The 21,286-nt window shown below is 51.4% G+C and overlaps 2 protein-coding genes across 4 annotated transcripts in view; one reads left to right on the forward strand and one right to left on the reverse strand.

Moving 5' to 3' along the window:
* Window positions 1–12,288, forward strand: part of OPHN1 (oligophrenin 1) — a 47,930-nt gene extending 35,642 nt beyond the window's left edge. Inside the window, exons 17-24 of one of the 2 annotated variants that reach the window (XM_090150546.1) lie at window positions 850–955; window positions 2,945–3,104; window positions 5,737–5,884; window positions 6,188–6,460; window positions 7,496–7,661; window positions 8,895–8,945; window positions 9,655–9,705; window positions 10,071–12,288. In XM_090150546.1, the coding sequence (XP_090006672.1) occupies window positions 850–955; window positions 2,945–3,104; window positions 5,737–5,884; window positions 6,188–6,460; window positions 7,496–7,661; window positions 8,895–8,945; window positions 9,655–9,697 (947 nt within the window). In that variant the 3' untranslated portion in view covers window positions 9,698–9,705; window positions 10,071–12,288. Of the gene's footprint in view, window positions 1–849; window positions 956–2,944; window positions 3,105–5,736; window positions 5,885–6,184; window positions 6,461–7,495; window positions 7,662–8,894; window positions 8,946–9,654; window positions 9,706–10,070 lie in introns of both variants that reach the window. The other variant, XM_031593964.2, reaches the window with a different exon arrangement.
* An 875-nt stretch (window positions 12,289–13,163) lies between these two features.
* Window positions 13,164–21,286, reverse strand: part of AR (androgen receptor) — a 46,595-nt gene continuing 38,472 nt past the window's right edge. Inside the window, exons 5-8 of one of the 2 annotated variants that reach the window (XM_031593965.2) lie at window positions 19,809–19,953; window positions 18,914–19,044; window positions 18,605–18,762; window positions 13,164–18,231 (exon numbers count right to left, since the gene is read on the reverse strand). In XM_031593965.2, the coding sequence (XP_031449825.2) occupies window positions 18,076–18,231; window positions 18,605–18,762; window positions 18,914–19,044; window positions 19,809–19,953 (590 nt within the window). In that variant the 3' untranslated portion in view covers window positions 13,164–18,075. The remainder of the gene's footprint in view (window positions 18,232–18,604; window positions 18,763–18,913; window positions 19,045–19,808; window positions 19,954–21,286) is intronic. The other variant, XM_090150547.1, reaches the window with a different exon arrangement.

Here is a 21,286-nt window from a genome sequence, read left to right on the forward strand (position 1 = left end):
CTGAGAGCCAGCACACTGAGGTGGGGAGCAGGGAGATACAGGGAGTTAGTCATCCTCTCAGCATGAAAGTGCTGGCATTTCGTGGCACACTCAGAAACACTTTGTATGAAGGCATCCTTCGCAGCCCCGGTTCTCCTTGGAGTCAGCAGGAGGCCAGCAGAGATCCCCGCCTCTCCTCACTTTGGACCCCTGGAAAATTACTAACACTTCTTGTTTCTTGCAAAGGAAAATTTTGCACCACCCACTGACTGTGCTCAAGCCTAAGATTTATTAGTTTCAACATTGATTAAACCAATGGAGGCTGAATATGTGCAAAATCCCTTCCTTTCCTCCTTCAGAACTTGCACCATTAAGCTTCCCAGCCGCCGAGATCCCACACTATTCTTTTCACATTGAGTATTTGATTGTTTCTTGATTATTTATGCTTCTGAAAGTGACCTCTTTGGGTCAAGGACTCCATTTTTTCCACAGTTCATTTTCTCATGTTGTTGTGTCCCAGCTTTCCAGGCCAAGGAGATGCCCAGCAAATGGGCTGTGGGTTCCCCTGGTGCAGTGTGAAGGCAGGACCTGACCATGCCCAGCCCATCCCATCCCTGTGCTCAGTGAAGAGCTGGCCCTGAGCTCCCTTTCAAGCTTCATTTCTCCCTCTTTCCATTTCACTTTGTTTCTCACAATCATTACCCTGTTGCTATGTAATCTCATTTTCCTTCTGCTTCCCATCACTGGCTTTGGCCAGCCAGCCCTACATTGCAGATGGAACGGCTCCCACAGATTTTGTTTGACTTTACTTTTCTTTTACTATATTTACTTTAAAAGGCACAAACTTCTCTCTGTGTTACTTCTCCCCAGAATCTGAGAACCTGGACTACAGGCTGGGAGCCATTCATGCCCTGGTCTATAAACTACCTGACAAGAACAGAGAGATGTTAGAGCTCCTCATACGACACCTAGTCAAGTAAGCAGATGTTTTTCTCTAAAGCCAAACTAAGAGGAATAGTGGAATCAGCAGAGCAAGCCTTTTCTTGTGGCAGGTTTGTAAAACTGCATACACCACTGTCCCCCCGGGAATTTACGTTCTGACTGCACGAGTGGTGTGATGATCCCTGCTGCCTCTGCACTAAGTGATGCTCCTCCTTCTGCTTGCTGCTTCCATTCCCTTTCTGACAAGCACAAAGCAAGGAGCAGTTCTAACATGGACACACCACCTGAGAGAGCAGAGCCGTAAACATGCTGCCTTTCAGTCCAGTTAACAAGAACATTAGGTCTGGGGTTCAGAACAGCCATACGACCTGTGCCTCTGGGCTGCGTGTGAAGAGTGCTTTGGTTTTATCTGCAGCTCAATGGCCTGAGCCCTTAGAGCAGCATGAAGGCTTCAGCATACAGGTGAGCTGGCAGTGGGTGCTTGGTGGTGGTGGGTGCTGGGCAGCACCGCTTCTGCTTGCTTCTGCCAGTGAGTAACTGAAAGCATCACTTGATGGTGATGGCACCAGCACTGCGCTGAGAAAAAGGGAATTTTCCTGTTTTGTCATCACACCGAATGGGAAGGCATGGTACAGAAACTCTGCCTTCTCCACCCCAAGGGGGAGGGCTGTGCAGCAACTTGTGTGTGGGTCAGGAAGGAGCAGGACTTGCAGAAACAATGGCTGCTGAGTGAAAAGGTTCACTCCAGGTCCTTGGAGAAGCCTCTTTCAAAGCTGGACTGCTGCAGAAATAAACTGCTCTGGGATTTCCACATCCTCCCACCCAGTGCTGAGCCCTTGGTGCTGTGCCCTCTGTCGGGTGAGGAGTGCAGGTGATGCAGTCCTGCTGCAGTCTGCTTCCAGCCCTTCATGCTTGTTTGTGTGTTTTTGAAGCCTCTCTGTGTATGTGGCAGAGTGAGAGCATCTGCCTTGCAGTCTGATAAAGCTAACGCTGGGATGGTGGTGGTGAGGTTTATTCCTTAAAGCGCTTGTGCTTAAATTCTGTTCCTTACCCCCTTTATGCTCCCAGAAGCCTCTCTAAGGAGAGCTACAGTACAAAGAATTCATTAAATCTCAGCATCAGAGCCTCTCTCTTTTGACATTCAGAGCTCAGGCTGGCTGCTTTTGAAAACACAGTGTCCATCTAGGTGGTTAATGCTGCAGTCAGTGACTGGTGTGCTCTGCAGGCTTGTGTGCTCCTCCCAGACTGAATAGAGAGAGCTCTGTTCTTTGCAAACTGTGCCTCTTTCAGAAGGAAGATGCTGTGGAAGTTTATGAAACTCTCCAATGACCTCCCTGTATTCAGAGAGAGAAGAAAATTAAAGCCAACAGTCAGTTTGGGATTGTACAATCAATAGGTGTACAAAGGTTAGGTTTAGTAAGATGATTGCAGTGGAAAGATAATCAAAATAAATGGAAATGCTCACCAGTGTCATAGGCTCACAGAATGTCCACAAGGAGGAATATCCAAAAGAGATCCTTCCTCAGTGGCAGTCAGCTCTTCAGTGAGGTCTAGGGGAGGTGCAGCCAGGCTTCACCCCTTCTGGCTGCATAGGTGAATTGCCTTCACCTCTGCTCCCACGCTGACTCAGTGCTTGCCTCAGGTGGTCAATCAGAGCTTCAGGCTGTGATCAACAGTTGCCATTCAGGGATAAATATGATATTGCAGATGAAATGATTCCTTTCGTGTATGTGTTGCACAGATGGCTTTTGTGTGCAGAATTAGGAATCAGACGTCGAAAGAGATGGAACAGAACTGCTGTCAGCACGTTGCTCTCCCACAGTGGTCCTGACTGGAGATGGTGCACATCACAGCTATGGACACCTTGGGTCTCTGCCAGGGGTGGGAAACGAATTCTGATGAAACAAAATGAGGAGAAATGAAGCACTGATTCCTGTTGTATCTTCTAAATTTCTTAGAATAAGATCCATTTAGAAACATAAAAGAAATGACAAATGATTCCTTCTCTCTCCCCTCTCTGCAGCGTGTGTGAGCACAGCCGAGAGAACCTGATGTCACCATCCAACATGGGGGTGATATTCGGACCGACCCTCATGCGGGCGCAGGAGGACACCGTGGCAGCAATGATGAACATCAAATTCCAGAACATCGTGGTTGAGATTCTCATCGAGCACTTTGGGAAGGTACAGGGCTGTGCCACCACTCCCACCTCCATGCCAGCTGTTGCTGTGGCAACGACTTGGAGTTTGGCTCTTTCTCTTGTGGTCTCCTTAAGGGGTGGCATTTTCCCTTTAAAATATGCTGTTCTGAAATGCTTCATAGGGAAACGAGCAGCGTAGCAGACATTCCTCTCTATTGCCTGTGTTCTGAAGGAAAACTCTGAGTCTACTGGGTTTTTTGCTTTTCTTTTTAAATAAGGTAAGAGTCTGTATTGAAAGCACTGTTCCCTACCTGGAAATGACAGGACATGATGCTTTCTTGTGCTGCAGTCAGGAGACAGAGTACAGCATAACTGCTAGGGGCAGCACGATGCAAGACATGGCACTGCCTGCCATTACAACAGGAAAAATAACAAAGCAACCAAGTATGGAAAGATTGATAAAAATGATTCCAGTGTGCACAGGGCTGTGCAGGCACGGCTGTGGGGCTGGGGAGGGACCTGTTGCTGGGGCTGAGCTGTTAGAGGAAGGTTCAGCACCCAGCCCGTGTCCGCAGCACTGTGCTCCAGGTTCCTAGGCATGAATTTGGTCCTTCACAGCACATTAAATTATAGTGTTGGAAGAATCCCTTATGTCCTGAAGGAAGGGGAAGTTTGATGGCATCCATGAGTGATGGCAGAGGATGGGAGGAGGGGAATGTCCTGCTGGGGGAATGGATGAGGAGACCAGAGCTGAAGGAGCGGGGCTGTGCTAAAGTGGACATGGAGTCAGAGACCAAACAGGGACCAAATGGATGGTGTGAGTTGTGATGCCAAGGATCACAGAAAAGCGGGATGAAAGAGCTCAGAGGGACTTAGGAGTATCCACACACAAAGCTCATGAAGATCACAGACTGCTTTCTTTGTGGGTTACTATGAATGCTTTTAAGTTCTCATGGCAGAGGCTTCATGTGCTGGGATGCTCACAGTGCTCACTCCCGAGCTCAGCCCCTGTTGTCACTCTCGTGCCACCTCTGCTCAGGCTGAGTCAACACACGGATCACACTGCTGCCTCCAAGAAATGGAATTCAATCTTTAATTAAGCCAGACATCTCTCTGCTTGCTTTTAATTTCTTCAGCAATAAGGTGAAATTAGTAACAGTTATTAGATGGAGTGTGTAAGTTCATCGTTGGAGCTGAAAGCGTCTTCAGCTCACACATATGCAAACACTTAGATGAGCCTGGAGGAAGAGAGATATTACTTAGGCAGTGCAATATGAAGGCTAAGGACAAAGTAACTACTCATGAAGTCTTTGTGGATAATTACTCTTTCTGCAGTTTATATATCAGTGCCACAGCTAAATTAAATCAGTCGATCCCTCTGGAAATGCCTCTTCGCTGTACAAACTTTCTAAACGCGAGGATCTGTCAATATCTTTGTACCTTCCAGTTGTTTAACTTGGATTTTTATTTGAAAGGCAGAATCAAAGGAGAAGCCGCACTCGCATCTTAAAAAGAGCAGTGCGGTGGGGTTTGAAAGTGGCTTCAAAATGTTGAAAAGCATCTCATGAAAGCAGAGGTCTGTGGTGCTTCTGTAGGCACCACGGAGCAGCAGGCGGTGCCATCCCACTGCCCAGACCTTGGGAGGGGGAAGGGTTGAGAGCTTAGGGGCTCATGATCTTCTCCAGCATTTCTGTTTGCCTGGCAGAAGGAGAAACGTGCTTTAAGTTACAAAGATGGCATCCTTTATCTAATCAGGACGTCCTTTTAGAATTTAGCTGAGGGACAGATATCTGTGGGTTCTTCCATACTGAAGGACTTGCCGAAGGAGAGGTGACCCTGCTCCTCGTTGTGCTGGGGCTGAGCTCATCCTCAGGGCTGAGCTGCTTCCTGCCAACCCCACCAGGATGGTCCGGCTGTGCCATACTGTGCCATGCCGTGCCATGCCGTGCCATGCCGTGCCATGCCGTGCCATGGTCTCCCAGCAGCTCCTGCCACTCTGCCACACTGATCTGCTCCTGGAAGCCCAATGTGAATTCAGTGAATACCCATGGGAAAAAAGCAAAAGCAGTTGATGGGGAGCTTGAATGTGTTGTTTCATATCATCAAAAACTGCCCAAAGCCTTTATTCTTTTTTTTCCAGCAATTAAAAAGGGGTCTGGCATAAATAAAAGCCTCTAAATTAACCCCAACCAAGTAGGTGTCATATGAGCAGTGAGAAAAGGAGATAGAACTGCTAACCAGCATTGTTTTTGTGCCAGTATTTCATCTGAGATAATTTGAGGGTGCCACACACTTCATTGTAAACCAAGAGCCAAAGTGTTTTTGCTGTTAAATCTCAAACAATGCAGCAGCTTGTTTGGGTGCTTGCTGCAGATTGTATCGCCTGGTTAGTGTGGAAAACTTGACTCTTCTCAGAACATATCAGATTGAAAGCTGACTTAATCTGCTCTGAGATAATTTGCTGCTGCACATTTTCTCTGGACTGTGATCTCGTTGTGCTGATGAGCTCAGTACTGCCATGGTGTGTAGCAGGCTGCCTGTTGCAGGAAGGCAGCAGCCATGCAGGGCTGTAGCACCCGACCCTGAGGCGTGGGGCTGCCGCAGCACCTCCCTGCAGCCCTGGGAATGCTGCCTGGTCTGTGGAGCACCATCTGAAGATGTGTCTGTCCTTACAGATCTACTCGGGCCCCCCAGAAGACAGCGCTGCCCCCCCAGTGCCTCCCCCCAGGGTGGCTGCCCGGAGGCACAAACCCATCACCATTTCCAAACGCCCTCTGCGGGAACGACCTGTCTTCTTTGGGGCTTCTGTGGAAGAAAGTGGAGGTCAGTTCTGCTGCTCTCCGTCACCCTCACTCTCCCTCACTCCCGTTTCTTTTAACTCCTTCCCAGGAGCAATGTAAACAATACCAGAATTGCATTTACAAGGGCATCAGCATGGCAGACAGTGAGTTCTGGTGTTCAGTGAGAAAGGGAAGTGAGAACTGATATGAGAGGTTGCATTGCCTCACAACTCAAACTGTCACTGGCAGAACAGCCCTCAGACGCTGCCTGGCTGCATGTCCGCACTCGATCCTAACCGTTCTGTCTGTCCCTAACCCGTCTGTCTGTCCCTCGGCTCCACAGCAGACCAGCTCAGCCAGACCCCCAACGGCAGCATCACCACGGAGGCCCCCAGACCACTGCTGCGCAGCCGCCTGCCCGCACCGCAGCCCGGGGGGGAGGAACCGGGACGGCTGCCTGCCGAGCTGGAGGTGGGCAAGCTGATGGCCAGGCTGCAGGACGGCGGTGTGAAGCTGCCTGCCAAGGCTGCCAATGGTGTGGTGAGCAGCCCTGCCCTGCGGACCTCCACGCTCCATGCCAGGAGACCTACGCCCCGGCCGGGCGGCTGCGGCAGAGATGGTGAGCATCACAGCCACAGTGTGACAGAGCAGGGCTTTTGTATGGCTTAATAAGCTCTATGGGTATGCATGATGGGTATAAATAATGAGTTTGGGGCCAAGTTTGAGCTGGTGCTGTCCATCCCCTGAAGGAAGGGGCTGGTGTGTCTGTGTGGCACACGGTGATGTAACCGTGTGTGTTTGGAGCTGAGCTGGGTGGGATCCTCGAGATGATGGTCATAAATAAGAAATACTGCTAGTTCTGCCATTGCCAGGCTTACTTGTGCACTCTCCAGTGCTTTTTAGGTGTTGTCATCCTCCAACAGCTTCACAGCCCTGTATTTAGAAAATGAAAGTGGGGCTGCATGCTTGACAAATGACTTCCACGTACAATAAAGAGAAAGAATAAAAGGCCTGGTTGTGTAGCACAAACATAAAGTTCATCTGACTAACGCTACTGGCTTAATTTAAATTTGTTGCATAAATGGTAGGTGGAAATCTGCCTCTGGAAGAGTAAAATAGCTTTTAAAATTGGCTTGTACATCAATTCCATTTAGTGCTTACAGATTTGATGTTTTCACATTATTACACATAGCATGCTGACAGCATGATCCGGAGACACAGCACAACAAAATGGGCTGCTGGTCCTGAAACATATAAATAGGAGAACACTGAATTAGCAATAAAGTTATATTGCAGCTATACTGACACTTTAAAATCAGTGCTGGAACATTGTATTGCGCTTCAGTGCGGACAGCTTGGGGGTAATTCTGAAAAACTGGAGAAGCCAGCAGGAAGGATGAGAAAATAGGCCTTTTGTCGAGATGTTCCAGTTACACAATTTAGCAAAGAAATTCAGGATCAGAATTTACAAATGCAGGCATGGAAGAGATGTGGCTAAGGAGTTGTCCTGCTGAGAAACTCCTAGGGGTCCTGGTAGTTGAAGGGCTTAACACGAGCCAGCAGTGTGCTCTTGCAGCCCAGTAATGCGTCTTCACAAACACCTCCTCCTCTGCCAAAGCTTCACACGCAGTGTCTGTGATCTTCTGCCTTGCAGGAGAGTACGACGGTGTCCCCAAGCCACGGCCCCATGGCGATAAGCCCGTGATAACACGTCCCCCTGTGAGACCTCCAGACCCACCGTGCAGGGCTCCCATCCCACAGAAGCTGGAGCAGAAGCCGGATCTGATAGCAGGGACAGCAGAGGAAATGCCTTCTTCAGTGTAAGCCGGGCCGGGCAGGCAGCACGGAGAGGGGCCACAGCTCAGCTGTTGGCCCCAGGGGTGGGGGGAGGGCAGGGGGTGGTGGGGACTGGCAGCCAGAGATGCTGCCTTCTACCAGGAGTGCTGGAAGAGCAGAAGGAGAAACAGCATGCTGGTTTCCAGCACTGTTGGCATAGCATGGCTGGAGCTCATGCCCCTTTCCATGGGCAGGACTCTGAGTTTGGAGAAGCTGTGTGAGAGCCAGGTCAGGCTCTGCCCTTAGGGCACAGCTGGGGCGGAGCATGGCCATAGCAAAATCGAAAACACTGCAGGAAATAACAGCTCTGAGCCTCGTCCAGTGTAGCTCTGGGGCTGACTTTCCATCATCTCCTCAGTTACTTCTCAGTGCAGCTGGAGCTCTCTCCCTTCCTGCTCTCAAAAGAATCTCTCAAATGAGATGTTTCCCAAGAAAAGAGAGATCCTGCTTGGATCTCCGTTAAGGAATTGGATGCAATTCAGCTTCATTATCAGATTTCTTCAAGTTTTTAAAGAGACAGAAACCCTGCTGTCCCTCACTGGGATGTGCTTCTCCTTCCCCTGTCATCCCATGGATTCTCAGTCTGTCCTCCCTGCACGCTCACCTGATGCTCTGCCACCAGACTTAAGCTCTAGGATTTGAGTTAGCCACCTGCCCAGTGCCTGTGGCAATAGGAGATGGCAAAAACGTTTGTCATCCTGAAAGTCTGCTGCACTGCAGCCCCTACATTCTGCTGAGAGCCCCTTGTGTGGCTGCGTGACGTCCTCATCTTCACTCCTTAATCCAGAGGGGTGCTGTCAGTTTCAGCTCCATGCTTGCAGGGCAGGAATGGGCTTTGCCTTTCTTCTTCTGAATCACTTATGTTATAATTCTTCCTTTTATGAGGGCAGTTGGAAGCTTAATATGAAGCACATAATAAGTGGAGAGGCCATAAAAAGTGACAAGTGCACATTTACACCCGCACATAGGCTTTTGAGCAAGAGCATTTAAATAAGCTGTGTAATTAAAAGTGATGAAGGGCTGCCTGGTCAGAGCAGCATGCAGGATGCACAGAGTGGAGCTGAGAGCACGAGGAGTGCAGAAAGGCATCACTAGGAAGTGATCGTCTTCAGTGTCTGCTAATGCTCCTGCTCTTTTCCATGGCACAAATGCTGTCTGATTAGTGAATGATATGTGTCAGATAACTGGAGTGACCTCCTGTCTTGTTCTGTTTGCAGAGTGGCCTCCAGGACCAAGTTCTTTGAGACTGCATCCCGAAGAACCAGCAGGTGAGCCTGCAGCCACAGGGCTGCTGTGCTGCAGCAGTGACCCTGCCTGGGGGCACAGAGCCATTCCCTGGGGGCACAGCACACCCAGCAGGAGTTGCTCAGCTGAAACACAACCTAAACAAACAGCCCTGAGTGCAAATCTACTCTGGGCGGGGGCTGCATGAAAAATTAATCATAAATCCACTAATTAGTAAATACGCAGTCATGCATGGAATTAAGCTAGTATAGTCCTGATTGTTCTTATGTCTCACCCTCTGCGGAGGGCAGAGGGGCAGATCATGGGAGAGATGGGAAAGGGCTGGGAGATGGCAGCAGCAGACAGCAGTGGGACCCACATGTAATGTCTGTGCAGGGTGTAGATGCACACAGCCAGATGGGCTGTGATGGCACAGCCTGCACACGGGAGCCCTCAGTGGGATGGTGGGGCTTTGGATTGCTGACACTGTGGTCTGTGGCAGCAGATTTTGTTCAGAAAATATCTGCTCAAATAATCCTCAGTTTCCTGCTCTTAACAGTCACTGAGCTCTGCCAAAAGTGCAGATAGATTTGCATGTCAGACTTGGAAAAGCTGATAAGAGTTGATTGTCTCCAGTGTCAACAATGGTTTCTTCACTTTAAAGATAAATCGCTGACCTGACTGCTACCCATCACTCTACTTATTTGCATTCAATCTTTCTTTTTCTGTTTTCTTCGACTCCATTGCACTTAGTTCCTCATCACCACAAGGCAGGATCCCTGGCGATGAGAGCTGAGACAAAAGGTACGTGTTGGTAACAGTGATCAGCCAAAGCCACATGGTGGTCCTCAGTTCAGCAGATGGGTGGTGGGAGCCCAGGGGAGGGAATGGGATCTCAAAGGAGAGATTGGGAGAAATGTCCTTTCTGCTGGAGACATTGACAAGGGAAGGATCAGGGCTCGGGGTGGTGCCTTTTGTGGTCCATTGGTGGGCATTGCTGAGCAGACCATCCTGCTCTGCTGTTCCTCAGCTCCTCGCTGCAGCAGTCAGAGAAAACACGAGCACTGTGGAAACAGCGGTGCAAGACTTGGGTTTATGCTGGTTCTGGGTTTGCCATCACTGATGAACGTCCACTGCTGCATGTTGCCACGCTTGTTTTCTTCTTTCAGACTGTGCAGCCATCTCAGCCCAGCTAGACCAAGGAGATGTTCTGTGCTTGGGAAATGGATGTGTCACAGCTAAGACTTTTCCAGTTCAAATGACCTGGGGAGCAGCTATCATACTGGACGATAATTTTGGAGCGTGCTGTCAGAAATGGCTCAAGAAATTAGGAGGAGGAGATAAAAATGGCAAGAAGGCCATGACTGCGTTTGTCCTGAACTGTTCCCAGTCCTTTTGCCATCGCTTTCTGCCCAAGTGAGGAATGCTCGCCTCTGCAGGTGGCAGCAGTGCTGGGTGAGCACCAACAGCAGCACGGCCAGGCTGTGAAGGGGACCGCAGAGCAGAGAGCTCTGTGCACCTCCACACGTTTTGGGAAATAACCTCAGTGAGGGGTGACCTTGGACAGATGTCACAAAGTCCAATATGCTGATTCCCAGTGCTTGGGTGCTGGGGAAGAATGACTGGAAGTTGTGTCCTTGCCACGAGAGACTCGTCCCATACACTGCGTTCTCCTCACTTACGAAGCAGTGCTGTGCTTTCCCACGTTCACTGCTGGTAGCACTGCTTGCACTGGGGCTGGCAGGGCAGCAGCAAACTGGAGGGGAGCGGGGGGACACAGCCCTGCTCCTCCTGCTCCCATCTGCAACTGGAGCTCCCCACAGACCCAGCAGAAGTCTCAGTGCCCGTGGTTATTCTGCTGGGCCAGCACAGGTGAGGAGGAACTGAAACTCCAAAAATATGGGTCAATGCCTGAAGTTTTTCTAAGAGGAACACAGTTTCTTATTTGCTTGTTACATTAATTTGCAATCCAAGAGATCTTCAGTCTCTTTCCCTCAGCAGCAGTATTGTACTGATGCCTCTGGTCTGGAAGGGGAGCACATTTCTCCGTGCCAGGACCTCTCCCAGTGCTGCATAGAGGTCTGCGGCTCCAGACAGCTCAGGACTCAGTGCTGAGCTGTAGCATTTCCCTGTAGATAGGCAACGAACACTTCCCTGCTTTCTGTCACCAGTCTAAAGGCAGCTTCTGTTTTCAGTGACTTTCCTTGGGTGTTGGGAGCGATCCCAGAACAGTCACCAAACATTCCTGTTTGTTCCCCAGACACTCCACCCCCCCAGGCCTGGCACAGCTGGACAGGCAGAGGCTGCAGCAGTGCTCTGCAGTGTGCAGGTGCTTTCCTTCTGTGTGCTTCTGCCTGCTTCCTTATTGAATGTGATGCTGGCCTTCGCCGGACACGTGAGTGCTGTGCTGATGGTGCTTCCACCCCTGTAGGCTTCAGCACTGCCCCAGCTGCTCACTCCTGTGCTCACACTGAGCAGTGGCACTTAGCAGTGGCTTTAGAAAAAGGAGTAATGTCACCACTTAGGCTACATTACGTGTGGCAGCATCTCAGGGCTGCTCCATGCTAAGCTGAGCCCTCTGCTGCACTCTCTCATGAGCAGACGGGGTGAACAGCATCAAACTGGAGCGCATTGCGTTTCTGGCTGCACGTTCCCCAGAGCTCAGCATTGAGTGCCCAGTGTGGGAGTCCTCCCTGGGGACAGGCAGCTCAGCATTGTCAGCCCAGCACCTGCTCCCCACTTCCAGCAGTCCCTTCTGATCTGGGGACTTCTGAGGCAGTGGGCTGTGGGCAGGTTGGGTCAGCGTGCAGCTTCTGTTCTGCACTGAGTGCTGAGCAGCACCGCGGGGACAGGCCCTGTGTGAGATGGCAGCTGCCAGTTCTCCTGTCCCAGTGCTCCTGAACGAATCCAGCGCTGTGCAGATGGCACAGATGTCCGTGGGACAGCAGTGGGGTCTGAAAAAACAAAGCCAAGTCTTGTTTTCACCCTCAGCATTGAAAATGGGGAAGAAGCAGCACAGTAAGAACAGGTTCCAGTGTCCTTTTAAATGTGTTTGTCACACGTCTGTGCTGGCTTCTTCCTCATTAGCACGGCGGAGCCCTGGGGACCCTGCTGGGCTGGGAGGCACAGCCCCTACACTGTGCTGTGGGTCAGCCCTGCAGCCGTTTGGTCACGTAGCAGCGTAGAGTACTTCAACGTTTATAAAGTTTCCATGAAGTCAAACGAAGTCCACGCGTGGTTTTTTCCTCCCGCAAACGATGCCTGGGCATCGCACAGGGTGCCAGCCCTGCTGTGCTGCAGGACGGGGCTGCAGCGCGGGACCAGGAGCCGCGCACCCAGCACTGCTCCCGCCCTGCCTGAGCCGCTCTCTGCGCCCCACGGCCACACGGCCCCGTGCCCCTGCAGGTCCCTGCCAATGCCGTGGCCGTGCTCGCCGCGTGCAGCTCCCCGGGGCTGTGGTTTATCCACGGCTGTCCCTGTGTGGTGCACTGAGCGTCACAGCCGCCCGCCGGCGCGGGGCACGGTGACCCCGCAGCGCTGTGCTCCTGCTGTTACCCCATGTCAGCTGTGCTGCGGTCAGTGGGACAGCAGGGCTGTGGGCCGCCTCGCCTCAGCCCAGATTGCTTCCGACCGCAGCCCTGTGGGGTTGCTTTTTTCCTCCTTGTTTGTTAGGTTTTCTTTCCAATGAGCACAAAAGCATTTCTGAGTGCACTGAGGGCCCCAGGGAGCATTCTGAAGCTGCAGCCTTTGCTTTGCTGTGCTGCAGGGGATGCAGGGGTGAGCAGCCCCTCATTGCAGCTCCTCAGAGGCACGGCTGTGCTGCACACTTCTTTATGTTTTCTTACCTTTAACCCCAGGCCACTGAGCGTTGTTCAGCTTCCTCTGCCAGCAAACACCTTTCCATACAGGACTGCTACAAGCCCAGCAGGCTGATCACTCCTGCTGCATTACCAAAGGGCCCATCTGCAGCTGCCATTGCTCTTAATGAGCAGTTGGCTGCAATTTCCTGACCTGGTGCAGCTGGAGGCTGAGCAGCAGCAGCGGGTGCTTCAGGTGTGGGCAGAGCGGGGCGTGGGGGGTCTGGGAGCACCAGCTCAGGGTGAGAGGTGGTTTCTTTTTTGTCGGTGCTGGGGCTGGGTGGTTGTGGTCAGGAGGAGCGCGGTGCTGTGTGGGACGTGGGGAGCACAGGTCTGTTTTATCACAAAGTTACAGAAGTAATGGGGTTACGATTGGAGTTAGAATTGTCCGTAAAGATACTGAAAGCAACACCAAAGGAGGAGGACACAGGGCTTTATTAGTGCCTTGCTTTGAGAAATACATTAATCAAATGAAATTTAGTTTTAAGAGACCCAAAGAGACGTATCTGAGGAGATCAGTCAGCCGATGGGTAAAAGAAATAACAGCTCAGATAATTAATAGCAAAAATCCGACTGTGAAAAACAGCCTCTGTGAATTACCAACACACAGCCTCATCCATTTTGAAATTACCCAATTATTCTTGGCATCTTCAACCCCTATTATTTGTCACACCAAGCAGCATTTCTCATGCACACAACTGAAATGAAAGCTGAATGCAGCGTACAGCAGCGCTCCCACAAACAAATTCTGCCTTCATTGCACTTTGAACAACGACGGATCTGAAGTTACACAAGAGCTGAGTGTGGAGCAGGGAGGGCTGTGTGGGGCACAGCATGGGCTGAGGGCTCACGGGGGTCCGGGCATGGGTCAGGCTGTTTCATTGCCCCCAGTGTAGTATAATGGGTTCTGTCTTTGTCCTGGGCCAGGTGGGCTCCTCTGGTTGGTTATGACACAGACGGTGTCACTCAGCCCAGCACGGCGATGTCTGTACTGGGGTCGCATCCTGCACTGCATCTCACGGCAGTGCGGTGTCACCTCTGTCCAGCCCCAACAGCAGTGTGTCGTGGGTCTCTGTCCTCTGTGTCCCATGTGTTTGGGGCAATCGTGGTTCCAATCAAGAAAAACAATGAAGAAGGTGAAAAGAGTGACAATAGTCCAACTGATGTCTTTTTCTAGAAGTAGAATTCGGACTCGATGACCATTAATTTGGGCAAAGTGATGGAAAAGGCAACAGTGGTGCAACGGTTGCACCCCTTGCAGAGGGAGACGTGTGCTCTGATGGAGCTGCAGGCATCGCTGCGGGCAGAGGTCGGCACTGCAGCGCAGCCACAGCAGGACGGGATGGGATGGAGGTGCTTCAGGAGCCCCCAGCTCAGCGCTACCCTCAGCACCCAGCAGTGAACCAGCAGTGGAACTGGGCTGAGTCTGCGCGTCCCCACTCCTTTTGGTAATGCCATGGAGTTTCCTCCAGGACTTTACTCAGCAATGGTGAAGCAAGCAATTGCAAAGGCATGATGCTCAGTTACTGCTGTGAGCACAGCTGTGGGCTGGGAGTCCTCCCCAGGAGAAAGGCACCAGCAATGGGCTTTTTGGCTTGTTGCAAAGGAAATAAAGTGTATCAATATAGAGAACTCTTTTTATTACAGAGACAAGTTAACAAATAAACCAGCATTAAATTGCCACAGAGCACAAAACACCCGGCACAGAGAGCAGCTTATTATAAACTTAATGTGGTTTTATGTTTGGTGCAGATATGTACTTCTGAAATCGTAAATGCAGGTTTTCCTGCTGTTTTCAATAGGAATGAACAGAAGTCTCTCCTTGCTTCCTCAAAGCAGTGACCTCGATGCCAGAACACAGCTGTGGGCAGCTCACAGCCTGAGCTGTTGTTCTGGAGGCCCACACCTTCTGCAGCTGTGGCACTGGAGCAGCATTTCTGCAGCTTTGTGCTGAGGACGGGTTGCCCCATAGCACCATTCCCAGCACCGAGGGACAGATGGCATCAGCACCTCGGCTGTGGCTGCTCCCACCAGGCAGCAGGAATAGAGCCATTCCAGCAGTCATTACGTTGTAAGAACGTATTTCTATTTTGAAGTGGTGAGAAAATAGGCACAGTCCCAGGATTCTGTCCTGAAGAGCATGGATGCTTTGTGCAGCTGAAGAGAGCAGAGATTAAGGGTGCTCTGCTGCCCCTCGGGTGCCACCCCGTCCCTGTTGGCCAGAGCAGTGGAAGCAGAGCTGCATGCTGACACTGGGACCCCCAGTGTGCTGCATCCATGCCATGCAAGGATGGGCCTCAGAAACATGGGCAGTGCAGAGCCCCAAAAAATAAACCACAAGCTTCTGTTACTATTGGCACACGCTGCCTCACCACCACATGAATACCCAAGTGCACTCAGTGTGCAGTCAGAAAGAAAGCTCGTTAGCAGGAATAGGGCAGGTATAAATGGGGGCATGCCTGTGCATATGTACACGTTTAACATATAGTTTGTTGTCAAAACAGCTCAGGGGAGATCCCCATGGCAGTGGCAGCTGTGTGACTGTGGCAGACGGCACTGCCCTGACTGGAGGGTGCAAAGCCATTCTGTTCTAACAGAGCTCAGCTCCCAGACTGATCTGCTGCTGTTTGCCTACCTATGCATGGGGCAGGATGCTCACTGCCTGGGCTAGCTCCACAGCTGAGCTAAGGCTTACAGCATACCAGCAGAGGTGTCACAGCAGTGCTGGGCTGTGCTGCTGCCCTGCTGTGCACTCCTCAGCTGCACTGTGCCTTCCCAGGGAGCCCAGAGGCTGAGCTGGCCCTGCACGGGGATAGGAGCTCAGCTGGGACCCCCAGGTCAACTGCAACAGGATGAGGACGATGGTGAGATTCTCTTCGCTTTATTAAAGCAAAAATAGACAAGAAAATGCAGAAGAAAACACAAAGTACAAAGATATACAGCAGGATCTGGACTTTGGTATTTCTTGAATATTTTTTTTTTTCCAGTTCCTGCAGCAGCCAATGGAAATAAACCAAGAGACACTGCTGATGTCCCCCTGGCAAACACACACTCGGATGCCGCTGCCCCGGCTCCCCATCCTCCAGCAACCCCTCCTTCATCATCGCAAACAGCCAGAAAACAGGGGAAAAAACACTGCAGAAATTTTCTTGGAAACAGAAGAGCTGCAGGGCACAGCCTGGGCCCCGCATAGGCACTGGGGCTCACGCTGGCAGGGCGTCCATAGCACAGAGCAGCAGGGAGCACAGAGCAGCACACAGCTGGGGGCACAGCCTGCTGCACAGCCCCGCTCCCTTTGCAGCAGCAGGTGGGTGTATGCAAGTCCTTATCAAATTTCATTTCTTCCCCCTCTCCCAGTAGAAAAATACCCAGCAGGATGCACTTAAGTAATGAAACCGCACTGACATGAGCATATGCAAAATGTAAAGCTCTCCAAAGAGGCTATTTAGACCGATCATAAACATCTTCCTGTTGATGACAGAGATCAAGGCATTACCAAGCCCATTATTCATCATTCTCTTCTGCAAACAGCCAGAAAACATTCAAGAACAGAAGAGAACACCAGCAGGGCCTTCCACTGATTCATCTGCATGTATGAACAGATCATACCGATGCCGAAGGTGCAGCAATAGAGGGCTGCTGAGCACATCGGGACTTGCAGGTTGTGCCCACCTACGTGGGAGGACCTCAGGAGGAAGAGCACAAACAGCCACGCAGCCCGGGGGAGGAGATCTCAATACAAATGGCTGTACAGAAAGAGCATTGGTTCAACAGTTCTGTGATGTTTTTCTCCACCTCCTCCCTCAATGGAAACCCTATAGAAAGATTGAAGAACATCTGTAACATTAAATGCTTGTTCCTGCTTGCAAAGAACCTGGCTGCACCCATGGGCTTTGCCTACAAAGCTGGAGGTTATGCTCAGCTCTGAACAGGTCCCAGAAGTAGGAGAATCCACACAGCAGGCAGGAGGCTGTGCACATGCAACCAATGGGCTGAACACAGCTGCCTTTGCTTTTAAAGACACCTGGCACACAGCTGCTTGAGGATTTGGGGGCACAGAGCGCAGCACGTCTTCCCCTGCCCCGCTCCCTATCACACGGAGAGTTCTGCAGCAGCGGGACTGAAGCAGTGCCTGTGCCACGTGAGTGCAGCCTGCCAGACAGATCAAGCGCAGGCTGGGGGCTGTCCAACATCCCAGACCACTGGGAGCCATCAGAATCAACCTTTGATGTGTCTCACTCACAGCGATGTGCCCACATTCACTGTTTCATCACTCCATCCCCAGAAAGCTCTGTGTGAGCACAGGGTGATGCCACCACTGCCACAGGTCCTTACTGCAGCCGTCTCCCAAGGACAGGGCTAACACCCACAGTCACCCATCCCACAGGGCCAGGCCTGGCTGCTTCAATTCTGTTGTTCCCACCTGCTGCCATGGAGAGCAGCTCAGGCAGATGGCAGACAGGTGAGGGAGCTGAGATGCTGGCTCTGTGGGCACCCAGTGTGAGCAGAGCAGGGGAGGGGTGCAGGCAGGGGTTTGGCTGCTGAGGGTCTGAGGTCCGAGAGGCGTCAGGCACTTGTGGAGGTGGCACAGCCATGTCTGAGCAGTTCGGAACAGAGATGGGGGTGCTGGGAGCGCACTGCTGAACGGGCAGCATCCAGCTCACCTCAGGAGTGGTGCCCCGGGGGGAAAGCAGCAGCCATCAACAATGGAGCCTTCAGAGCCCATCCTCTCCCCAGCAGCCTCGTGTGGAGCCGAGAAACATAGGGCTGAGCAGCCCTGCACGGTGACTGCCAGGTGCCTTCCAGCTCTGAGGGTTCTCTCATTCATTGGGTTGCAATTCATCTCTTCCCCTCAGTTGCGCTATTCAACACATCTGCTTCCCAGCACCAGAGCACACATAAGAAGACCCAGAGGAGGCTGGTAAAGGTACCCACACCCACACTTAGAGAGTCAGCCTGTGCCTCACCTTGTTTTGGTTTACAGAAATACAAGAACTGGTGGCACATCTCCCACTCTCCCATGGCCCCAGGGCACTGAAAGTCACTGCAGGAAATAAAGAAGTAACCACCCCCAGGTGCTGCAGACAGGGTGTCCCTGCCACCGAGCAGCCAGACCCTGGCAGGAGTTCAGTCAGAGATGCCACAGGAAAAAGAGAAATTGAAAGAACCCCAGCAGGGAGGAGTTTGCTACTGTCTGCCTGGAGGCACATCATCTCTTTGGACAGGATTCCCCAAGGCACTGCAGTACAGTAGTGCAGAAACAATAGGCAGAGGTGGCTGAGACGGAGGCAATGCAACTGGGAGTCCCTCCAGAAGATCACTCCGCATGGAAGTAAATGGGTTTCACTTTTCCAGACAGGATCTTGGGAACCTGCACAGAGATGATCTCTGCCATCATTTCCGGGTAGTCCACGCTCACCATATGGGCCTTAATTAAAAGATCAAATGTGAATTGATGCAGATCCTTGGCGATCTAGGAAAGAAAGAAAGTTTGTTAGAGAAAAATTCCCCACTGGGTGATTTCTGTGGGAAGGTCAGCAGGAGCAGCGCAGCAGGGCTGTGCCAGGGCTGCCCTCTGCGCATCCAGGAGCACACGGATACGGCCAGGGCAGCGTGCAGGATTGCTCCTGGAGATGATCAGCACACAAAAGCCAATAAAAGAAACTAAAGAAGCAGCCACAGGTACGAACATGAACACAGTGTCCATGTCTACAAGAGCAGTAACGCCATTTCCCAATGCTCTTGCAGGGACAAGATCCCCCCCCTGCTGCACTCCCAAATCCCCGTGCTCCAGTTCTCTCTGCTGACTGCTAGCTGAGCCCAGGCAGACACCGCTGCTCTCTTACAGGATGCACGGAGTCCAGGACCTTGGTGAGCTGGTAAAACCGCCGAGAGCAGGAGGTGGGGTTCTTCCTCTTGCAAGCGATGATCCGATCGAGTTCCTTAATGTAATTCATGCGAAGTTCATCAAAGAGCTTCTGGTTCTTCAGGCCATCCACTGGAACTGGAGGAACAGGGATGGGAAACAGTCAGAGTTGCCCCAGAAGAAGAAGAGAGCCCAGGAAAAGGGAAGGAGTTGTGGGCACAGAGCATGGAGCCCTGCCCAGCTGCCCCCTGCAGCTCGGGTCTGCTGAGGGGAGGACGTGAGCACTCACTAATACTGAAGAAGAGCAGAGCCTTCATGCAGAGAAACTCCTGGGGCGTGATCTGAAGCCACCCAAACTCCTGGGAGAGCTGCCGCATCCTGACGCACTGGCTGTACATTCTGGATTTGTGCATCCGGTACCTGGGAGGAGAAGGAGGGTGGCTCGTGCTGCACCCAGGGACACTGGCACGTCCCTGGCACGGGACTGAGCTCTGCTTTAGGGTGCTGACAGCAATAGGCCTGAAGGTAGGAGAGGAGGGTTTTCCAAAACATGCCCGCATAACTCTGCACGCCTGAGGATGGATGGTACATGGCTTTGCCAGGTTTGGGTGACACTCTGCCTTCCTGGGAGCAGCTGCAGTGACTCACCCCACTCAGTTACACAGAAGGGACACGAAGCTGAGCTCAGCCCTCACACAGCAGTTGTGCTCTCACTCACTGCTGCACTTAGTTACTGTTTGTAAGCTTTTCTGCCTTAGTGCCAATAAAACCTGCTCAACTCAAACATGACGGCACACCAGAGGGACATCGTCAGGAGCTGGAGGAGCTCACAGCACGAATTTGTCTCCACTTCTGCCTTCTGTAACCAACCCATCCTGCTGGAATCAGCCCCCACCCCCACCCAGGAGACAGGCAGCGCTGCAGCCCCTCACACCCACACCATGGGCTGCTGCTGAGGGCACAGCAAGGGAATTGAAAGAAGGCACGGGGAGACATTGCATCTCTCCTCATCATTCCTGCTGACTGCTGCAGCCCCTCTTAGCTTGGATCAGCTCCAGGGCCTAACTGCCCAGCTGCACATCCCATAACCAGGCAGTACAGCAAACCCCCTTGTCTGGTTCTCATTTCTCACCCAGTCTGACCCAGGCAAGGCAAACTTCAGGCTGCTGATGTTTGGCACTTACTCATTGAAGACCAAATCTGGAGCAAAGTAAAGCATCCTGGAGTTGACGTTAGTGAAAGATCTCCAACCCATGGCAAAAATCATGAGACCCATCCAAGAATACTGGATTATTGACATCTGGTCATCCACATGCAAATTGCGAAATCCTGTTCAAAAGAGAAGCAAAACACAGCAGAGGGATGTTACACATCAGTGCTGAGCTCTGGCAGTTCTTGGAATTGTCCTCACGCAGCAACAGTCAGAGGCAGAGCTGAGCCCTCGTTAATCAATTACTTCTTTTCGGTGAAATTCTGGCACTCTTAGAAGTCACCATTTTCCCATTTTGAGAAAAATGGCATGTTATCTCAATCAAACATTAAAACAATTCCAACACCGTTGGTGTGTGATTATAATCCACAGTGCATAATTACATTCCACTGAAGCGAGCATCTGTCTCTTGCTCGGAAAGCTGTCAACTGCAAATGAGCACAAGTGATGTTTCATTGCTGCCTGTGATTGCTTCAGGTCCGTATGCTCCCCTTCCAGCTTTCCTATCACCCACCCAAACAGCACAGCCTGTGTGCACCAGATCCCCTCTGCCCCCAGCGGGTGCCTCCACCCCCAGGACTGCAATCTGCAGGAGCTGCATGCAGTGCGTTTGCAGAGCATAGGTACAGATGAGGCAGCAGAGAATCAGCCATATTCATCCCTAAAACAAATCTATGTTGGAATCTTGTATTTAATTGTTACATGCCTGAAAAAAAAAAAAAAAAAAAAAAACCTTTTGACTTGTGCAGCATGTCTGTTCAGGGATGAATTCCTTGCCTACTGTTGCACTGTCACACACAGTGACAGTGTGCTGGAACGTTCTCCTACTCCATACTTGCTACTGTCCTTCATACCACCCGCCCTCTCGGAGGGGCTTCAGAGGAGCTGTGCTGCTGCACCCAGATGGAGCCTGCAGGAAGGAGCGGCGGCGCTGCAGCCATGAGGACAGACATTTGGTCAGCATGCTGTACCACCATCTGCCAAAATCAACAGGCTTTGTTTCCCTCCCCTTTTAAATTCTCTTTGAGGGAAAAACTTATCTTCTTCTCAGAGGGAATTAACGGAGCAAGGGTAAACAGGGAGGGACCTCTGCATGGCTGTGTCCATACGCAGCACATTGAGCACCAGCAGCACCAGTGGCCCAAAGAGCCCCTGCAGGATGCAGTTCTTACCCACTCAGACTGGTTTTCCCCTAAGCACTGCATTATCACCCCCGACGTATCTGTTGGATCCCTGTTCCTCCCTGGAAGCCTGTGGGCATGGCAGATGTTGTATGGCCAACATCACTGCTAAAGGAAAACACAAACCCACGGCCATAATACATCACTAAGTTTCTGGTATGGCATAGCTGAAGGGACACACATTGATATCTTCTGCAGAGAGCAATCACTGCAAAAGTAATATTACATTTATGGATGATTGGAAAGAGATGAAAGCATAATCTTTTTCTTG

The sequence above is a fragment of the Phasianus colchicus genome, chromosome 14, assembly GCF_987193195.1.
Source record: "Phasianus colchicus chromosome 14, bPhaCol1.hap1.1, whole genome shotgun sequence".
Classification (NCBI taxonomy): domain Eukaryota; kingdom Metazoa; phylum Chordata; class Aves; order Galliformes; family Phasianidae; genus Phasianus; species Phasianus colchicus.